Source organism: Mollisia scopiformis (genome assembly GCF_001500285.1).
Source record: "Mollisia scopiformis unplaced genomic scaffold LY89scaffold_34, whole genome shotgun sequence".
In the NCBI taxonomy this organism is placed as follows: domain Eukaryota; kingdom Fungi; phylum Ascomycota; class Leotiomycetes; order Helotiales; family Mollisiaceae; genus Mollisia; species Mollisia scopiformis.
In genome coordinates, this window is record NW_017263614.1 from 470,164 (window position 1) to 487,417 (window position 17,254).

General features: G+C 47.5%; 7 protein-coding genes across 7 annotated transcripts; 3 read left to right on the forward strand and 4 right to left on the reverse strand.

The window, feature by feature from the left end:
* Positions 1-188: 188 nt before the first annotated feature.
* LY89DRAFT_789330 (uncharacterized protein) lies at positions 189-3,346 on the reverse strand. The gene is made up of 3 exons (XM_018223240.1): positions 2,786-3,346; positions 2,526-2,734; positions 189-2,475 (listed from the first exon to the last, which is right to left on the reverse strand). Exons 1-3 carry the CDS (start codon positions 3,141-3,143, stop codon positions 295-297), a joined length of 2,748 nt encoding a protein of 915 aa, XP_018062451.1. The 5' UTR covers positions 3,144-3,346; the 3' UTR covers positions 189-294.
* A 405-nt stretch (positions 3,347-3,751) lies between these two features.
* On the forward strand, positions 3,752-5,587 carry LY89DRAFT_691370 (S-adenosyl-L-methionine-dependent methyltransferase). The gene is made up of 6 exons (XM_018216302.1): positions 3,752-4,101; positions 4,156-4,169; positions 4,223-4,242; positions 4,302-4,411; positions 4,465-4,796; positions 4,846-5,587. The coding sequence occupies exons 1-6, from the start codon at positions 4,046-4,048 to the stop codon at positions 5,322-5,324; spliced, it is 1,011 nt and encodes a 336-aa protein (XP_018062452.1). The 5' UTR covers positions 3,752-4,045; the 3' UTR covers positions 5,325-5,587.
* A 129-nt stretch (positions 5,588-5,716) lies between these two features.
* LY89DRAFT_702140 (uncharacterized protein) lies at positions 5,717-6,613 on the reverse strand (the record flags this gene model as incomplete). Its single annotated transcript, XM_018217235.1, has 3 exons — positions 5,717-5,803; positions 6,014-6,364; positions 6,440-6,613. 3 exons carry the CDS (start codon positions 6,611-6,613, stop codon positions 5,717-5,719), a joined length of 612 nt encoding a protein of 203 aa, XP_018062453.1.
* Positions 6,614-7,023: 410 nt separating this feature from the next.
* Positions 7,024-8,695, reverse strand: LY89DRAFT_677417 (Phosphoacetylglucosamine mutase; the record flags this gene model as incomplete). Its single annotated transcript, XM_018213679.1, has 2 exons — positions 7,024-7,890; positions 7,937-8,695. 2 exons carry the CDS (start codon positions 8,693-8,695, stop codon positions 7,024-7,026), a joined length of 1,626 nt encoding a protein of 541 aa, XP_018062454.1.
* A 282-nt stretch (positions 8,696-8,977) lies between these two features.
* Positions 8,978-11,078, forward strand: LY89DRAFT_691372 (uncharacterized protein). The gene has a single exon (XM_018216303.1). It carries the CDS (start codon positions 9,090-9,092, stop codon positions 10,872-10,874), a length of 1,785 nt encoding a protein of 594 aa, XP_018062455.1. The 5' UTR covers positions 8,978-9,089; the 3' UTR covers positions 10,875-11,078.
* A 290-nt stretch (positions 11,079-11,368) lies between these two features.
* Positions 11,369-12,720, reverse strand: LY89DRAFT_765574 (uncharacterized protein; the record flags this gene model as incomplete). The annotated part of the gene is made up of 2 exons (XM_018221678.1): positions 11,369-12,302; positions 12,359-12,720. The coding sequence occupies 2 exons, from the start codon at positions 12,718-12,720 to the stop codon at positions 11,369-11,371; spliced, it is 1,296 nt and encodes a 431-aa protein (XP_018062456.1).
* Positions 12,721-13,886: 1,166 nt separating this feature from the next.
* Positions 13,887-17,120, forward strand: LY89DRAFT_691374 (subtilisin-like protein). The gene is made up of 13 exons (XM_018216304.1): positions 13,887-14,190; positions 14,246-14,345; positions 14,417-14,773; positions 14,823-14,868; positions 15,021-15,149; positions 15,199-15,302; positions 15,367-15,453; positions 15,587-15,723; positions 15,850-16,066; positions 16,120-16,402; positions 16,485-16,708; positions 16,791-16,827; positions 16,879-17,120. The coding sequence occupies exons 1-13, from the start codon at positions 13,916-13,918 to the stop codon at positions 16,947-16,949; spliced, it is 2,067 nt and encodes a 688-aa protein (XP_018062457.1). The 5' UTR covers positions 13,887-13,915; the 3' UTR covers positions 16,950-17,120.
* The last annotated feature ends 134 nt before the right edge of the window (positions 17,121-17,254 follow it).

The window sequence follows — 17,254 nt, forward strand, 5'->3', positions numbered from 1 at the left end:
CGCCGATGTTCGCAACTTCCCCAAATAGATAGCAATGAACACCAAAAGCTCTAGCGAACAGCATAACTGGGCACCAAAAAGAGATCAGAAGAGAGGGTGTCCTACAACTGCATAGAACTTCTCAAAAGTCAGCAAGAAACATTGAAGCACTTACCACGAAAAGGACGATGTCATATAGTCCAAAGATCCCAGTCTCCATTCAATGTAGTATTCTAGTATAGTACCTAATCTACAAGCAAATAGCCTCCCATATGCCCCTTTATGCCCATAACGCCCCAATCATGCATCCATTATCTACTGATAGTCTGCCATATCCTCATCCACATCAAACCCACCAGGCTCTTCCTCATCATCAAAGTCACCAAGACCACCCGGTTCAATATCACCCATATCATAGTTATCCTCGTCTTCATATGCATCATCGTCTGCATCCGGGCTGACGACGTCGCCTTTTGGTGCCTTGAGCGCAGCTTTCCAGTCATCGACAACCTCTTCTTGTCTGGCTGGGGCAGCTTTGGCTGTTGAGACATAGTCGAAGGAGTCTTCGTCCATGTCCTCTTCTTCTTCTTCCTCGGGAGCAGGAGCCGGACTCGATCTGCTGGATTCTGGTTCTGCGGATGGTCGTGGAAGGAGGGTTCTAGGAGCTGGTGAGGCACGGGATGCAGATCTAGAAGCTTGTCTCTTGGGATTCGGGTTACGGTAGCGTTTTCCTGGTTGTAGGTATTTCGGAATCGGGAACAGAGACAGAGGATCCGTGTCAATTTCACTGTCGTCTCCGCCCGCAGTTGATGGTGCAACGGAAGAAGCTCTTGATCCCGCATCGGATCCGAGCTCACTGCCAGCTTGGGATGTGACCCTGCTAGTCGCGGCGCTACCAAGTCCTCCGCCAAGAAAGCCACTTGTGTCGAAGAGACCTTGAATGGCATCGTAGTTGATTTTCTTGGAGTATGTATGGCGCTGTAGAGCTTCTTGTGTTGCTTCAGCTGGACTGTTGGCAGCGCTGGTTTGGTTTTCACCCATGCGAGGCTTCTTCTTGCGATTTCGCTTGGCTTTTGGAGGACCATTCTCGGCTGCCTTCCTCTCCCATTCTCGAAGCTGTTGCTTGCGTAGCCATGCCTTATTATTATTGACCCAAACCTGCTCTCTGACCGCAGAGTCCGCGGCTGACAATAAGCAGTACATAACTTCAGGATCGTCTTTGAATTCATCTTCACCAATATGAACGTCCATGCTGACTTCTTTTTGGGGGTTGTTCTTTGCGGCTGCAATCATGTGGACAGCTGCACGTTGCTTAGCAATAGCATAACGTTCGGCATGCTCGATGGTGTTGGGATCGTTGATCACTTCATCGATTTCCTGTTCCAATTCCTCTTCAACACTAGCCCATCTTGGATCAACCCGAATCGGGCGATGGTCAGGACCTCTCTTGCCAGATCTCGGGTTCGCCTGGACAACTTCTTCGTCTTCATCGCTGTCTTCATCGCCGTCTCCGAAAGCTGCGACAAGCTTTTCGAAAGTCGTCTCAGTCTGATCGTCAAGAACATCATCAGGAACGTCAGGGACTTCTCCGCCAACAACTGGTTGACCAGACTCAGTTTGACTTGGAGGGGGTGTGATGTTAGACTGAACGGAGGTATCATTCGATGAAGTCGAAGAGAGTAAAGGTTCAGCAGATTGTGTTGACGGAGGGGTGTTCAGCTGGTCTGAAATACCTGGGGAGGTTCTTGATGGCGCAGTATCAGCTGACTGTGCCGGGGGAGGGCTACTGGAATTTGTCTGGGATAAGATCGACCGAAGAGAAGGATCAATATTGCTCTCAGGGTCATTGACCACAGCCGGAGTGTTGTTGGCTTGATTTGGGATTGGTGGAATAGCAAAACCATCTGCATCCCGACGAAGCTCGATATGTTGGTCAGGACCTGGTGTAGCTGTCTTTTGTCGTTTATTTGGTGAGCCGTTCTCGCTGCTTGAGCCATCTTCATTATCCAATGCCTCGTGGCCTTTTCTCTTGCGTCTCTTCTTTGTCTTCTGGAACTCTTCCGTCTTCTCGTAGAATGATGGAGGATCATGAGCCGACTCCAAGAACTCGTTGTGCAGGAAATCTTCAACAGTGAGAGCACTGCTAGGTGTCAACTTGAATTCCTCGAGACGCTTTTGAATAGTATTTGTCGTGACTTTGACAATGTATACGACCTCGGTGATGGTGCGGCGGAAATTGTTCATGCGAGCAGCAAGAATAAGGCAAGCACCACAGACACCGGATGGACGTCTCCCCATGACCATCCAATCTAAGCTCATACGCTTCACCATTCTGATGGCGTCTTCAGCAACCTTGTCGCAAAGATCGTCGAATTCAAGCTTCTGGGCGAATCGATGGATCAAGTCTTCTGGTAGAACTGGCACGATACCGTCCGCAGCAATGGGAATGGCTTTGTGGAGGGCTTTAAAGGTAGCACCAAGCTTGAAGACATTGATCTGAGAAATTAATCAGCAGGTTATTTTGCATTGGTGGAGGTGGTACTTACGTTAACCTTGTCTGCAAAATCTATGAGCATAACTCTGCATGGCCGGCTCTTACGGCATGCACTGTACAAGCATACAACCGCAACCATGTCTGCACGTCGACCTTGGATGAAGTTTGCATTGGCAGCCAGCTTGAAGATTTGATGTCCAGCATCGATTACTGGCTGGTTGAGATTGAGTTGATGCATCAATTGTACCATCAAGGCTTTGCCTATAAGAAGTTAGTTGAAAGTGAGCGCATGAGAGAGGGAATATGACATACCATTTGCGAGAGTCTGCTGTCTGTTGTTTTGGCCGTCGCCTCTACCACCAATGCCCATACTGGCAGCTCCACCTTGATCAGCGCCGATATATGTTCCCTGAACCATTGCAGCACCGTTCGCGGTCTCGCCAAACTGGACTTCGGCTACAATGTTCGAATCATCGAGGATGTAGCCGCAATCTGTACAGATGCCATCGTCGATGTTGGGCGAATTGCACTGCTTGTTGGGGCAGACTTTTGGACGAGGCTTTCTGGCCGGAGTGCTTTGTCGGTTCTTGATTGCTGGGGGATTCTTTATTTGATGGCGGTTCTTGAGGGGGTTGATTGGAGGGACATGAGTCGGGATCTTGGGAGGCATGATGAAGATGACTCCGTATCAGCCCGCGCAGACCTCAGGTAGATCAGATGGATCAGCCAGATCTCGTAGCAAGTTGCAATGCTGTCGCAATGTGTTGCGCAACTCCTTTGCGATGTAGATACACGTGATGGAGTCGTCGTCGTGGTTGTGGTTGGTGGTTGAATGATGGAGGAGGATTGTGTTGCGATGGAGTCGAGTTGAAGTTTTTCGAGGTGGGATGTGGCGGGGTTGCAAGTTGGGTCAAGTGGTGAACCGCAGCCCTTCGTGAATGTGAACACACCGGTTTTTTTTAGGGTGCGGGAGCTAAGCGAGTACCAAAGTATTGTTTTTCTTTGCGCTAAAAAGAAGAACGAAGAATTCAATCACAATAGTATTAGGACGTGTTAGAGGGTGTGGTAGAAAGTTAGTCTAGTCACAAAATTGCTTAATCAAATATATACACAAGTTGGTCAAAAAGTTCACCGTCGTCGAGACAGCCTTGCGCTCGAGGCTACTACTTTTTTACATCCATGATTCGCTTCTGATTACCGCACATGACTCTGCATGATGTTCTTAAAATTACGGGCCATGCCTAGATTTCTTTTCTTGATTGTAATCATTGATGCTTTTGACTTTCCAAGGTCCCGTATCAATGTACAGACAATAAAAACTTGCAAAGTCTGGCACTTCTTCCCTCACTTTGATCTTCTCCATACTCCGGCCTAGCCCTTTTCAGCTAGCTGCCTCAAAGCGGAAACTCGTGGCAGTTCCCATTCGAGGGTGGAAAAAAATCCCTTGGAATCGAACTTTATTGACCGCTTGCTCCACGCGATCCAAAACCTCAACTCTTCTCCCAGCGCGTTCTTCTTCTTCGTTTCTGCTACAGCGTATCTTCTTGCGCCATCTTTCGCAGAATCGCAATCATGGCAGACGACAAGATGAAAGGAATGGAGCATTCCGAAGTTCATTACTTCAACAGGTAAATAATACCCACCACACCTCACACGACTCGCACATATTGACTGATCTATAGCTACAATCACCATGGTATGTTCGCATAAGGGACCTTAGTTGAGGGATATGCTAATGAAACCGTTAAGGTATCCATGAAGAAATGTTGGTGTGTACCGAAAGCTAGACAGCGTCCCTTATTGAGATCTGCTTCTGACAGCCTTCCAGAAAGATGAAGTCCGGACCCGTTCCTACATGAATGCCATTGTGCAGAATAAGCATCTGTTCAAGGACAAGATCGTACTCGACGTCGGTTGCGGTACCTCGATCCTCTCCATGTATGCCCCGCCTTGCTCAAAATACCCCACCACCACATCTAAGACAATTCTAGGTTCGCGGTCAAGGCTGGTGCAAAGCATGTCATTGGTGTTGATATGTCTACCATCATCGACAAGGCACGCGAGATTGTCGCAGTAAATGGCATGTCGGACAAGATTACTCTGATCCAGGGCAAGATGGAGGAGGTTGAGCTACCATTTCCCAAGGTTGATATCATCATCTCGGAGTGGATGGGGTACTTCCTTCTCTATGAGTCCATGTTGGATACCGTGCTGTATGCGCGCGACAAGTATCTTGCTCCCAATGGCTTGATCTTCCCAGATAAGGCCACCATCTTCATGGCAGGTATTGAGGATGGCGAGTACAAGGACGAGAAGATTGGATGTAAGCACGCGCCTACTCAACCTCGCTCGTTAAAGGCTAATCGTCGCAGTCTGGGACAATGTGTACGGGTTCGATTACTCTCCTCTAAAGCACACCGCGCTCACCGAACCTCTCGTCGACACTGTCGAGATCAAAGCTGTTGTCACCGACCCAACCGCCGTCCTAACCCTCGACCTCTACACATGCACAACCGCAGATCTCGCATTCTCCTCCCCTTTCGTCCTTGATTGCCGTCGCGATGACTTCGTCCACGCCCTGATCGCATGGTTCGACATCGATTTCACCGCTTGCCATAAACCCATCCGCTTCAGCACCGGCCCTCATACCAAGTATACGCACTGGAAGCAAACGGTGTTCTACCTCCGCGAAGTTCTGACCGTACAACAAGGAGAGCAGATCCGTGGTGTGTTGGAGAACAAGCCTAACGAGAAGAATAAGCGAGATCTGGACGTGAAGATCAGCTATCAGCTTCAAACTGACGATCCTACACGACAAGCAGAGGGGAGCTGCGAGTATAAGATGTGTTGATAAAGTGTAGATATGGTGGAGGTTGTCTGGGGGAAGGGTTCTTTCGCGGCTGAGAGCGCAGACCCGGGACTTTTCTTTTTTTGCATGTGATGATCGGAGATATACGATGGCTGGGTGGAATGTCCTTGTTTTTCGAGCGAAAGGGATGGACATTGTAATGGTTGGCGTTCTATGGCAGCATAGCGTGGCAAGCTATACAGGGACGTTTCCGTTTCCTTTTACACTAGAATATGAGACGAATGCGAAGATCATTTCAAGGCCTGCAAGAATGTTATGGCATTGATTTATGCCAGTGTCGTGACCATCATATATTTTGAATTGAGTACCAATATAACACCACTTTTATCGAGTGCACTATACATACATGCCTTCATCAAGGCTTTTAAGCCGACTTAAGTCGACTTCTTCGCCTCCTCTTCTTCACTCTTCGGCACACTCACAAAAGCCGGAACAACCACACTATTCAAGTTTCGAAACACCTACAAAATCATGTCAGCATACTTTTCTTCCACAGTTCTCCCATCTTCTCTCCCATTTCCTCAACCACACCCCTCTCACACCCCTGGCCAATAAGGAGACCCTCTTGCGCTACTTACCTCCCAAACCCTCCCCCAAGCCATCCAACAAAACAACGCCCACACCACCTCACTCCACCATCGCACGCGGCACAAATCAAAAACACTACTAACCTTCGCAAACGCCCCCTCAGGAATCTCCCCATCCCACCGATCCTCCACCTTCTCGACCCTCAATCCCTGCCCGCTTCCCCCCTCTTTCGTCCAAATCTTAATGAGACTCTTAATCTCGGTCTCCTTCCCGATGCCCTTAACCGTATACCTCGTCTTCAAATCCATCTCAATCGGGTTCCCCGCGGACGTAACCTGGGTGTGCAGTTGCTCGATTTTGGAGAAGGCGGCTGCGAGGCCGTACCATTGGGCCGCGTATTGTTTGCGGCCTTCGGCTTTGGTTAGGGGGTCGGAGAAGGTGGCGGAGTCGAGCCAGAGGGATAGTTTGGGGAGGGTGGGTGTGCCGGCGAAGAGCTGGGGTGGGTGTTAGTCTTCCTTTCTCGGTATATGGGGTAGGAAAGGAAGAGAGTGAAAGGTGATTGATTATACGTCTAGGATGCTTCCAACAATAACTCTCTGTTCTCCACTAAGATTCACGCCTTCTTTGACGTCAAATTTACTCTGGATTCCCAGCTCCTTGATCTTCGCCTCTGATGCAGAATCGGTAGACATATTAGCTTGTTTTTGGAGTTGTGCTGTTTGAGATGGAATTCCTGTTGCCATTCTCTGATGTATGGATGGTCGTGGGAAGGATTTGAAGAGACGGAGAGGTGAGGGACGCATGTGAAATATTTATATCAAAATCGACAAGAGGAGAGAGAGAAGGAATGGATAGAAAAAAGGAAGTGCTTATACACACGCGTCACGACTTGTACCTTTTGAGTTGACATCATCATTCTTAGCTGCATCAGAGTGACGCGAGACGAGCCGCCATGTCACTTGACATCTGTACCCCCTCGACAACTACCCCGCCATTTACCCCTCACCAACAGAAACAACACAAGAAAAGAACTGTATAAGTAAAGACTTTTGAGTGGATATAAATGCTAATCTCTGTCTTCCTTGATAATCAGATGTCCTACCCAAATCTGCGCTTTTTCATGGTCTCGTTTCTCATCCAACATCTCTCATTTCTATTGCTTGCTACCACCCTCTAATTTAACAATGCTAGACACCTTGCTTGCAAGATCGTCTGCTTCACTTCTTGTTGCGGCTTCGGCATATACTCTGACGGCATCTTCGGTACCTGAAGCTCTGGCAAACGATCTTCCGTCCTTATATTTCTTGACGAGCGTGTCGATCTGGTCCTGAATGCCTTGTGGCTCGACCAATTTTCTCTCTGCGTCAGTGGTCTTGAAGAGATTTCTATCTCCAACTTCAACTCTGACCAGTCTGTTTGGCAGGTCGACGTAGGTAAGATCCCATTCTCTTGGAGACCAGGATTTGTGGGCAAGGATTATCTCGACGAGAAGCATATCGGACAGCGCATCACCAACAGTCTGGTTAATGAGGTCGCTTAATGCGCGCAGGGTCTCCAATGCTGCAGCTTGAGCAGGTGATTCAGGCTCCTTGGTGTGGAATGCCTTCAGTGCCTGTTGTGAAAAGACCACTGTTCCATGGCCATTGGCCTCGAAGTAGACACCGACATCAAATTTTGTTGCCGCATGATGCAACCACTTCACTCCAGTTGGTGTGCATACAACAGGGAGGCCCAATTGCTTCTCGACGTATTTTGTTGATGCCCCATTGGCATATGCAGTCTGGACGACACCAATTTTCAGTCCGTTGATGAGACGTGCTTCGCGGGCAAGATCGCCAATGAATGATGCTGCTAAAGTCGCAATCTTGTCGCCATCAAGAAGACGGAAGCCGTGTTCAGGATCGTTGAAGTAGTAAATGATACGATCAGCGTCACCGTCCAGTGAACAGCAACGGTCGTTGTTGCCAGCTTTCGAAGATGGTGGTGCTCGTTGCTTTGTCTTAACGTAGTCTGCGCCACACTGGAAGAGTCAGCAGAGTGCATACAGGGCTTCAGGAATTAAATACCTCATGGTTCAAAACCTCCGCCTTGAGGACATCATCATTAATGATCTTGATATCCACACCACCTGCGGAGGCCTTGGGTAAGAACTTCAGAAGCTCTGCCAGTTTTGGTCCACCAACACCATTGGCACAATCAACAGTGACTGCTCCGCTGGCCTTCTTTCCTTTCATGGCTCGCACAAATGCCTCACTGAGCTTCTCATAGTATCCCTTCTCACTAACATCTCCATAACTTTGTGGTGTGCCCTCAGTGTTTGTGCATCGTGTAAGGTAGTGCAATTGTGGTGTAGTCAATAGCTTGTAATCCGTGTACTCAGCTCCAGCAGCCTCCAGCGCATCAACCAGAGCCTGAACCAGCTTGGGACCAGATGGACGAGTATCCCTTGCATAAATGACTCTAGCAGGCGTCTCTGGATTGATCTTCAGCTTCTCCTCCAAGCTCTGATAAACCTTTGGCACATCTTCATCTTTGGCGTTCGCAAGCTCGGTCGAATATGCCTCCCACGCATTCTCCAGCATTTCTCCCATTGGATCCACAAGCTTCACGCCATTGTCTTCAGGAGGATTGTGCGATGCAGTGATCATAACACCAATTGTCTGGCCTCCAAGTTTGCGGGAACGTAGGGCTGCGACTAATCCAACGCGAAAGACAACGCTGTCGAGGAGGGTAGCCTTCATTCGAAACCCCGCAGTGCCATACTGGAAAACACGATCGACAGGCTTTGGGTGTTTGTTGGAAGCAGCGAGGATTTGGTCTGCCATGATTGTGGTGGGCGTGATGAAGAATTGAGATATGAAGAGGGGGAAGATGATATTATATCTGCAGAGGAGAAGAGAGCAAAGCTGAGTGAGAGTGAGATGCTGGGCGTAAAGTGGTCGGATTCTTGCTGGCTGAGCTTTGTGGCCCTAGCTGTGGCTTTTCTTTCTATTTTGGGTGGTGCAGCTTCACCGCTTTGAGGGGCAGCTTGATCCCTGTAGCTTGATCAGCTGACTCCGCGCCATTCGATTTCTGTCGCGTAATTTAAAGTCTATCTTCACGTCCAGCAATCATCAACAGTCAACATGTCGTATTGCTGCTCATATTCCCTTTGCTTTCATGATTAATTAGCTGCTTGCTCCAACTTTGCAATCCCCATCACAATTGCCCCTCGCCACAATGCCGAGCGACGAAGACTGTGCGAACCCGATGCTTGTGAAGATCATGAAAGAATGGTGGGATAAGGCTCGAGACCGCAACAGCAAGGGACAACTTTCTTACAAGAAAGCTTATGATGCATTGAAAGGGTGCCCACTCAAGTTTGATCACGCTTCGGAAGCCACAATGCTCTCTGGCATTGGACCAACATTTGCTAAGAAGCTTGCAGAGGCCGTGGAAGATCACTGCAGAAAAAACAACCTGCCAATACCCAAGAAGCCCAGGAAGAAGAGGAAGCTGAATCTTGGCGAGGACGGAGATACCGGAGAGTCTGCGTCGCCATCACCAAAGAAGAAGAGAAAGCCCAAGCCATATGTACCGGCTTTGAGATCAGGCCCATATGCCATCATGTTGGCGTTGTCCACGTTGGATGAAGATCATGCTGGAATCGACAAGCAACGGGTCATCGCATTGGCACAACAGCATTGTGATTCGTCTTTCACGGTACCCCAGGACGCCGGGAAATTTTACACAGCTTGGAACTCCATCGGTACTCTCAAGGATAAGGATCTTGTTTCGGAGAAGGGTAGGCCGACCAAGAAATATGCATTGACCGATGATGGATGGGAAGTAGTCAATAGGATCAAGAAGGCCAGCGATCCATCTCAAGGCCGTTTAGATACATTCGTAGGCGCTCAGAGGGCTACGACGGACAACGACGACGATTCTCCTGATGTTGCAGGAAGTCCTATTCCGGCTTCAGCTCCAGGTCTACCTATTGAACCGTCTATGGACTCTGCGACTGCGGACCTCATTCCACAAGGATCAGTGGTCGCCAATCCTAACGCTCTGCCAACCTTCAGTCCGATTGTGCTCGAGCCTGGCTCCTTCACGGTCGAATTGGTCCTCGACAACCGTGAAATCTTTGGGAAGAATGATCGAGACTACATGGAGAAGAACCTCACTGCAAAGGGAGTCATACCAAGCGTACGTGCTCTGAAGTTGGGCGATGTACTTTGGGTTGCCAAAATGCACGATCCTGGACTGTTGAATCGACGGGGTCTTGAGGGCGACGAGATCATGTTAGACTACGTTGTTGAGAGGAAAAGACTCGATGACCTTGTGTCTTCAATCAAAGACGGTCGCTTTCACGAACAAAAGTTTCGACTGCGCAAATCAGGAATCAAGAACGCAATCTACATCGTAGAAGAAGTCACCACTCGTTCAGACTCAATTACGAATATGGCGGAAGCGATCACAACTGCCATTGCATCTTCTCAAGTCATCGACGGCTATTTCGTCAAGAGGACCCTCAAGATGGATGACACAATCCGCTATCTCGTTGGCATGACGAAACTCTTGAAGCAGAAATATGAGAGCAAGTCATTGCATGTCATTCCAACGAGTGTTGTTACAGTGAACAACTACAATCCTCTGCTAGCACATTTAGAAAAGAAAGAGCCTGCGATCGACTATCATCTCACCTACGACGCCTTCGCCTGTCTCGGATCCAAGTCAGAAACTTTGACATTACGTGACATTTTCCTCAAGATGCTCATGTGCACAAGAGGTCTGACGGGGGAGAAGGCAATCGAACTGCAGAAGAAATGGAAGACTCCTATCGAGCTCATCGAAGCATATCGGAAGATTGAGGATGTGCACGGGAGTGGTGAAGTGGGCAAGAACAGGAAATGGGATATGGTGTCGAAGGCGATGGACCATCCTGTTCCGAGGAAGAAGATTGCGAAGGCTTTGAGTACAAAGATTGCGGAAACTTGGGGCGACGCTTCGACGGCGATGGCATGAATTGGTTGTCTGATATTTGAAGTTTTGAACTAATGTGTTTGGTACGCAGCTGTCTGTTATTGACATTGGAATTGGAGTTTGGTCGTAACGTACGAGTAACAAAGCGTCACCTTCGTGTCGATACTTATTGTTCAAACATATGTTTTGTTTTGTTTGATCATTTCTCAGATATGTCCGGATTGAATATCGTTGAATCATGCTGGGATCATTCCATAAGAAAATCAAGTGATACTTTGAGCATCTCACCGGGGACCTTCGGTACCTTTGAATTTGGGTCCAATTTCATCTGATTGTCAAAGATCACAAATGACCCCTGTTATAAGTGAAGTGGGTTCCGATAAGAACCGCTTTGATGTTGTTGGTGATGAGTAACTAGTGATGAGTAGCTACATTGATAAGGTAGGTTGGCACTAGGTGGTATACGGACATTGTGTTCTTCCCCTTTAATTAACAACCCTCAAACACGAGCCTCAGGTTATAATCAACCCTTGACTCTAAGTACTTAGTCCAATTTGTTTCGCTCTAATAGACTTGAAAGCTTTCAACATATCTCCTTCCACCATGCTCCGTCTGAGTTTTACTTCAATACATTGTTTGTACATTTCCGCATATGGCAACAGCACAATATGCCGAATCATAATCGAGTCGAGTCGTTTGATGACATGAACATCATAGCGGTCGAGCCCTGCGCCTTCGTGCTCAGCGAATCGTCCATTGCCTGTAACTTCGCAACACAAGAGCATTCCATAATTTGTGTACAAATCATTCGTCCATTCATGACTCAGGTTGCGACCCGCTTGGGACTGATGTTGTGCGTAATAGCTTGAGCCGAATGGCTGATCTGCCATGAAAAGCCCAGCGCCAAACCTTCGGTCCCGAGCAGGCTGGAATCCGCACCTGAGTATGGAGCGAAGATTCTTCAGGCATGTTCCGTGGAAGAGCAAGATCGAATTGTCATAGTGTTGCTTGAAATTCTTTTCGAAAGAATCAAGTTTGGTCTGGGCTGGTTTCTCCAAGATGAACTGGTGCGCTGATTCCGGAAGGCCAGCTATCTTCAAATTGCCTTCGGCAGGACAGATGATGTGGCCAAGCTCGGTGCATAGCCAACCCAGCAAATCAAACTCTGGGCTTCTTGGGACTTTCAGGGATTCCCGAAGGTGGTGTGCGCTGGTCATTAATGGGAGTTGATTAATGTGTTTAAGAAGATCATCTCTGGGAAAGGTACAACCAGGCAACACAAGATCAACGGAGCTGAAAGTACCATCATTCGCAACATCTGAATACACGGTGCTGAGCAACAAGTTGACGACAGAATAATGAGGAGTGGAAGCTGCATTGCTTATATCGAGCTCAGCCAGTGCATCCTCAACAACACCGCGATATTGTACAACCACTTTCGTCTCAAGCTTGGGATCTGGTGGGGTGTATCTGTAATATGGATCAGCTTCCTTGTCCAAAACAAACTGAACTGTCCAGGATCTTACCCATCTCTGATCAGCGCTTCGATGTAATCCCATTTATTCGCACATTTTCCCAAGCCAGCACTCTTCACATCGACCAAGACTTGGCTCACAGGAATCTTGAACCATCGAACAGTCTTTACGAAGAGTTCCGCTTCTTGTGGCTTTTCGTAGAAGCCAAGGATCCGCATAGTATGGAATGCCCATAAAGCTTGGAGTTCGGCTTTCAGGATTTTGGCTTGATGCTTGACTCCTGCATCCGAGAGGCGCTGCTTTAGATGGTCAACGTTGAGGGTGGATAGGGTTCGAAGAGTGATGTCTTCTGGGATTCGAGGTAAAGATTCGTCGACCTTTTCAAGGTCTTCGAGTTCTTGAATTGCTGCCATGCTTGCTTGCTGAATGACTTTGGTGTGGAGGATTGATACAAGCGGTGCGGTGGGAAATCTAGGAGGTTCTCTAATAGTTAAAAAGGCAGAGGAATATATGAGAAAGCTTTCATTTATACTAAGTTGATCTGAACCTTTCAAATCTCGGCAGAATCATAGAGAAAGGACGAGAGAGTTGGTCTTGCTGCGAAACAAGACAATACGGCTTACAAGGAAATGTCGAGAGCACTTTTCTCAAGCTGAGACTGAAGAAAATGCTGTGAGTCCACAACGAAACAGAAGTTTTTTCTCGAGCTCCGACTTTGGAAGTCCAAGATTCGAGCTGGGGCTCGAGCTATCCAGACAATAGAACAACCCTATCTCCTCCAAGTGTTTCCTGCTTCACTTCTAGTGGCCTGTATCTTGTGCGTGACAAGCATGAACATTCATCCTCCTCCGTCTTCATATCTGATTCTCAACATCTGCGGTGGACCACTTTCCAATTCTGCTTGCATCTCCTCTTTATATGTACGTACACCCCCAATCTTTACTTATTCATTAAAAGTGCTGAATTTCCATATAAATCAATTTCGATGTAAGTGCTGTATTTCAGCTTTCTGCGCGTTCCGCACGATTTGCGCTACTTGCGCAACCTGCGCTATTAGCGCTGGGGTCGATGGACACTCGCAGCGACATTTCTTACAGTGATTCTTTAGAACATCATGACCCAAATATTCTTTCTTCGGGCAACACTAGCTTCTTGCCTGGAACTCTCTACTTCTAATGCTCACGTGATCTCTTTCATCCTTAACAGTTCCCGGTACTTCGGTACTTATCCCCTTCAACGAGGGGCTCAAAAGCTTGTTTGATCGCTTATCAAAAGTCGTCGCGTATGGCAGTATGTGATACGTCACGACATTCCAAGGACTTACTTTAAACGACTTAGTGCGGCTACGGGGAGGACTCAGCTTGCAGCAAGTCTAGCCGCATAAAGAAGCTCAGAGCTGACTTTTACCCCTCACTCTTCTCGTATTGGACCCAACGACTTTGATATGCAGAGCGCTATCACCTCCATGAGTGGATTGTCTTATCAGCATGTGTAGAATTGATCATTATGCATTAAATCATGGAGTGATAAAAAGGTACAGTACCGCCAAGCCCACTTGCGTCTCCTTTTTTCTCTCGCTTCCGCATTGGCATTTGCATCAATTTCATAATGCGAGCATCAATCTTACTGCCTCTTGGCGCTCTCTTCTCCTCCGTTCTCGCATCGAATTATGTCGTGCACGAACGGCGTCATGAGAATACAGATCAACGATGGTCGAAAGTTGCGCAGCTTCGTGGAGATCAAGTGATGCCCATTCGCATTGGCCTGAAGCAATCGAACCTCGAGCACAGCGACCGTTGGCTTATGGAAGTGTCTGATCCTAAAAGTCCACGCTATGGCCAGCATTGGACTGCCAAGGAAATTGTCGATGCGTTTAAACCAAGGTATTTCAACACGACTATGCTGCTTCTCTCTTGATCGCAGAATTGACGAATGTAGCGTTGAGACAATTAATGCGGTACACACATGGCTCAACGACTCCGGTATCCATACCGATAGACATCAACTCTCAGAAGGCCTAGGTTGGCTCCAATTTGACGTGAGTACTGGACCATCTTCGATTACAACCTCGATCGCAAATTTGTACTTTAAGTGACATCGATCTCTTAGGCCAGCATCGAAGAAGCGGAAAATCTATTCCAAACAACCTATCATCTATTTGAGCACGGAAGATCGTCGACAAAGCATGTTGCGTGCGATGAATATTCGCTTCCCTCGCACATCAGCCCACATATTGATTTTATATCTCCTGGCGTTCACTTTGACGCAAAGACCAAATCTGACACTGATCAATATTTTGCTGCCGATGGCACGCGACTTTTGACCAAGAGGTCGGTCGTAGAACGGAAGATGAAACGCGGTGATCCACGTATGTCCCATAAGCCCTCTCATCACATGCCTAAGCCAGCTTGGAAGCCTTCGGGTCCGTACGAGGCACAAATTTGCAATACCTCGTTTGTGACGCCAGTGAGTTTTGCCAGCGTTCTCATTCTCGGTCCAATGCTGACACATGTAGGCATGCCTAAGATTGCTTTATGGTGTACCGAGTAATCTTCCAGCCGGTAAGCATTTGAGGACCCTTCATTGTCCTTGTTTTTGAGCCGACTTTTCATGTCGTGTGTTCCTCCCACATTCTGTTGACGAATTTTATCTCTTCCTTCAATCTCTTTTGGAGTCCAACGATATGTAAATTTGCTGACTCGATGTTGTGTAGTGGAAGGCAACAGTCTTGGTATCGTGGAGTACACACCTGAGTCTTATCTTCCCTCAGACTTGGACTTGTTCTTTGAAGTCTATGAGCCCCAGGCTGTGGGCGAGCGTCCAGTTTTTGACTCTATCGATGGTAAGGAACAAAGACACAGATATTCTCATCCGCCTACTAATCTCGCAAGGTGGTTTCCTCTATGATTTCAACCTTACCAATGTGACCGCTTTTAATTTCCTCGGCGAGCCAAGTCTTGACCTCCAATATTCTATGGCTCTCGTCTACCCGCAGGTACGTTGTCCCAAAGAGATAAAAATATTGACCGTGAATATTTCTGATTATCCGTGTCTTCTAGGATGTCATTTTGTACCAGGTTGGAGACCTAGCAGAAGACAACCTGACCTCATTCAACAACTTCCTCGATGCTATTCACGGCTCATACGTAAGTATTTCTGGCGCTTGTTTCGCGATTCCCTCTCTCCATGAACTCTTTATGTACTCTCGTGCAGCCCAATATTTCTTTACTATTTCATCTTGTTTCATGAGAAGAAATTACTAACTTCAATGACCTGTAGTGCACCTACGACGGTGGCGATGACCCTGAATTCGATGCCGTTTACCCTGACCCCTACCCCGGGCCGGACAGCTATAAAGGCAAAGAGGACTGTGGTACCTACGCAGCTGCTAAAGTCATCTCGACATCTTACTCATAGTAAGTAGAACCCATAGTATCTCAACCTCACAAATTCCAATTTCATAAAGCCCAATGTTCCTTTCATTTATGCCATTTTCTGGTAAATACACGGAGAGAGAAAGTTACTAACTCTCGGGCACATAGCTCCGAGATCGAGCTGTCTCCAGCTTACGAAGAGCGCCAGTGCAGGGAGTACCTTAAACTTGGGCTGATGGGCACAACGTTTGTCTACTCTAGCGGGGACTATGGTGTAGAGTTCGATGGCGGTGGATGTATCAACCCAAATGGAACGGAAAACGATGGCAACTCAGGAATCTTCGTTGCAAGCTTTCCAGGAGGATGTCCATATATCCTCTCCGCGGTTCGTACCAACTCACATCAAGGATAAATCCACATTACTGATCTTTTGAGCAGGGCGCAACGCAGATCAGAAATGGTACCTACGATGTTGATGCTGCTATCAAAGCTGGAGAAGAGGTCGAGGTTGTGATGGAGTTATATCTCACACCAGAGGGCTTAGTTGGTATTGATGTTCCTCCAGGCGCAAATACCTCGGATCAGGTAATTTTCAGCTCGACTGGTGGATTCTCAAACGTCTTTGCGCTTCCTGAGTATCAAGCATCAGCCGTCAAGGAGTACATGGAGAAGTACGCCCCTGACTACCCGGGACAATACAACAATAGTGGCACAGTTCGAGGTAAGCAACAGAACATATAATTTCCATTATGCTGACGTACCCTATATATTCAAGAATACAGCTAAAGTATATGTGAAAATAGGATTCCCTGATATTGCCTCAAATGGCGCTTGGTTCAGTATCGCGGTTTTCGGTGAACTCTCCCAAGTCTTTGGAACTAGTTGCGCCGCCCCAACAATTGCATCCCTTCTTGCCCTTATCAATGGAGAGCGTATCAAGGCGGGCAAGAGTACCGTTGGGTTCGTTAATCCGACACTTTATGCTCACCCTGAAGTTCTCAACGATATTACGGAGGGCCAAAATCCGGTATGTAAATCTTGCGCTTACTGTTTTTCTGGTTGGCTGGTTGCATTCGAAAAAAGGCTGAGGCTAATCTGATTTCAAATAGGGTTGTGGAACCAATGGTTTCAGTGCCGTACCTGGATGTGAGTCAAATATGTTAAAACGTTCATCAAACCTATATTAACTCGTTATAGGGGATCCTACTACTGGTCTCGGAACTCCGAATTATCCCAAGATGCTCGAGTTGTTCCTCAGCCTTTCCTAGATGCTAACGAGGCTATGAGCATGACATTTATTATTCTAGCTGGATCATGTTAGCATGTTGTTATCATGCTGTGAAAAGCTTGGTGGAATAAACGAATAGCGGAAAAGCTGCAGGTTGGATTAAAATATTCCGAATAGAGATATATTAATAAAAGCATAATTACTTGCAGTACAGCGAGCACTCGGAAGGGAAGCTTGTTTCTGGTACAGTTCGACTAGCGGGTCCTTCATGAACGAGAAGTTGATAGAGAATGACTACGGAATGTGGTTTATCTACATGACGTCGAATCGCATAAAATGGCTGCT

Excerpts from the sequence above, each read along its gene's own strand:
- LY89DRAFT_691374 (XM_018216304.1), top strand. The coding sequence starts at position 13,916 with ATGCGAGCATCAATCTTACTGCCTCTTGGCGCTCTCTTCTCCTCCGTT. Across the intron at positions 14,869-15,020 it reads ACCGAGTAATCTTCCAGCCG|TGGAAGGCAACAGTCTTGGT; the intron begins GTAAGCATTTGA and ends GATGTTGTGTAG. Across the intron at positions 15,724-15,849 it reads ATCTCGACATCTTACTCATA|CTCCGAGATCGAGCTGTCTC; the intron begins GTAAGTAGAACC and ends TCGGGCACATAG.
- LY89DRAFT_789330 (XM_018223240.1), bottom strand. The coding sequence starts at position 3,143 with ATGCCTCCCAAGATCCCGACTCATGTCCCTCCAATCAACCCCCTCAAG. Across the intron at positions 2,735-2,785 it reads ACAGCAGACTCTCGCAAATG|GCAAAGCCTTGATGGTACAA; the intron begins GTATGTCATATT and ends AACTTCTTATAG. Across the intron at positions 2,476-2,525 it reads ATTTTGCAGACAAGGTTAAC|ATCAATGTCTTCAAGCTTGG; the intron begins GTAAGTACCACC and ends TTAATTTCTCAG.
- LY89DRAFT_691370 (XM_018216302.1), top strand. The coding sequence starts at position 4,046 with ATGGCAGACGACAAGATGAAAGGAATGGAGCATTCCGAAGTTCATTAC. Across the intron at positions 4,243-4,301 it reads GTATCCATGAAGAAATGTTG|AAAGATGAAGTCCGGACCCG; the intron begins GTGTGTACCGAA and ends ACAGCCTTCCAG. Across the intron at positions 4,412-4,464 it reads GGTACCTCGATCCTCTCCAT|GTTCGCGGTCAAGGCTGGTG; the intron begins GTATGCCCCGCC and ends AGACAATTCTAG.
- LY89DRAFT_691372 (XM_018216303.1), top strand. The coding sequence starts at position 9,090 with ATGCCGAGCGACGAAGACTGTGCGAACCCGATGCTTGTGAAGATCATG.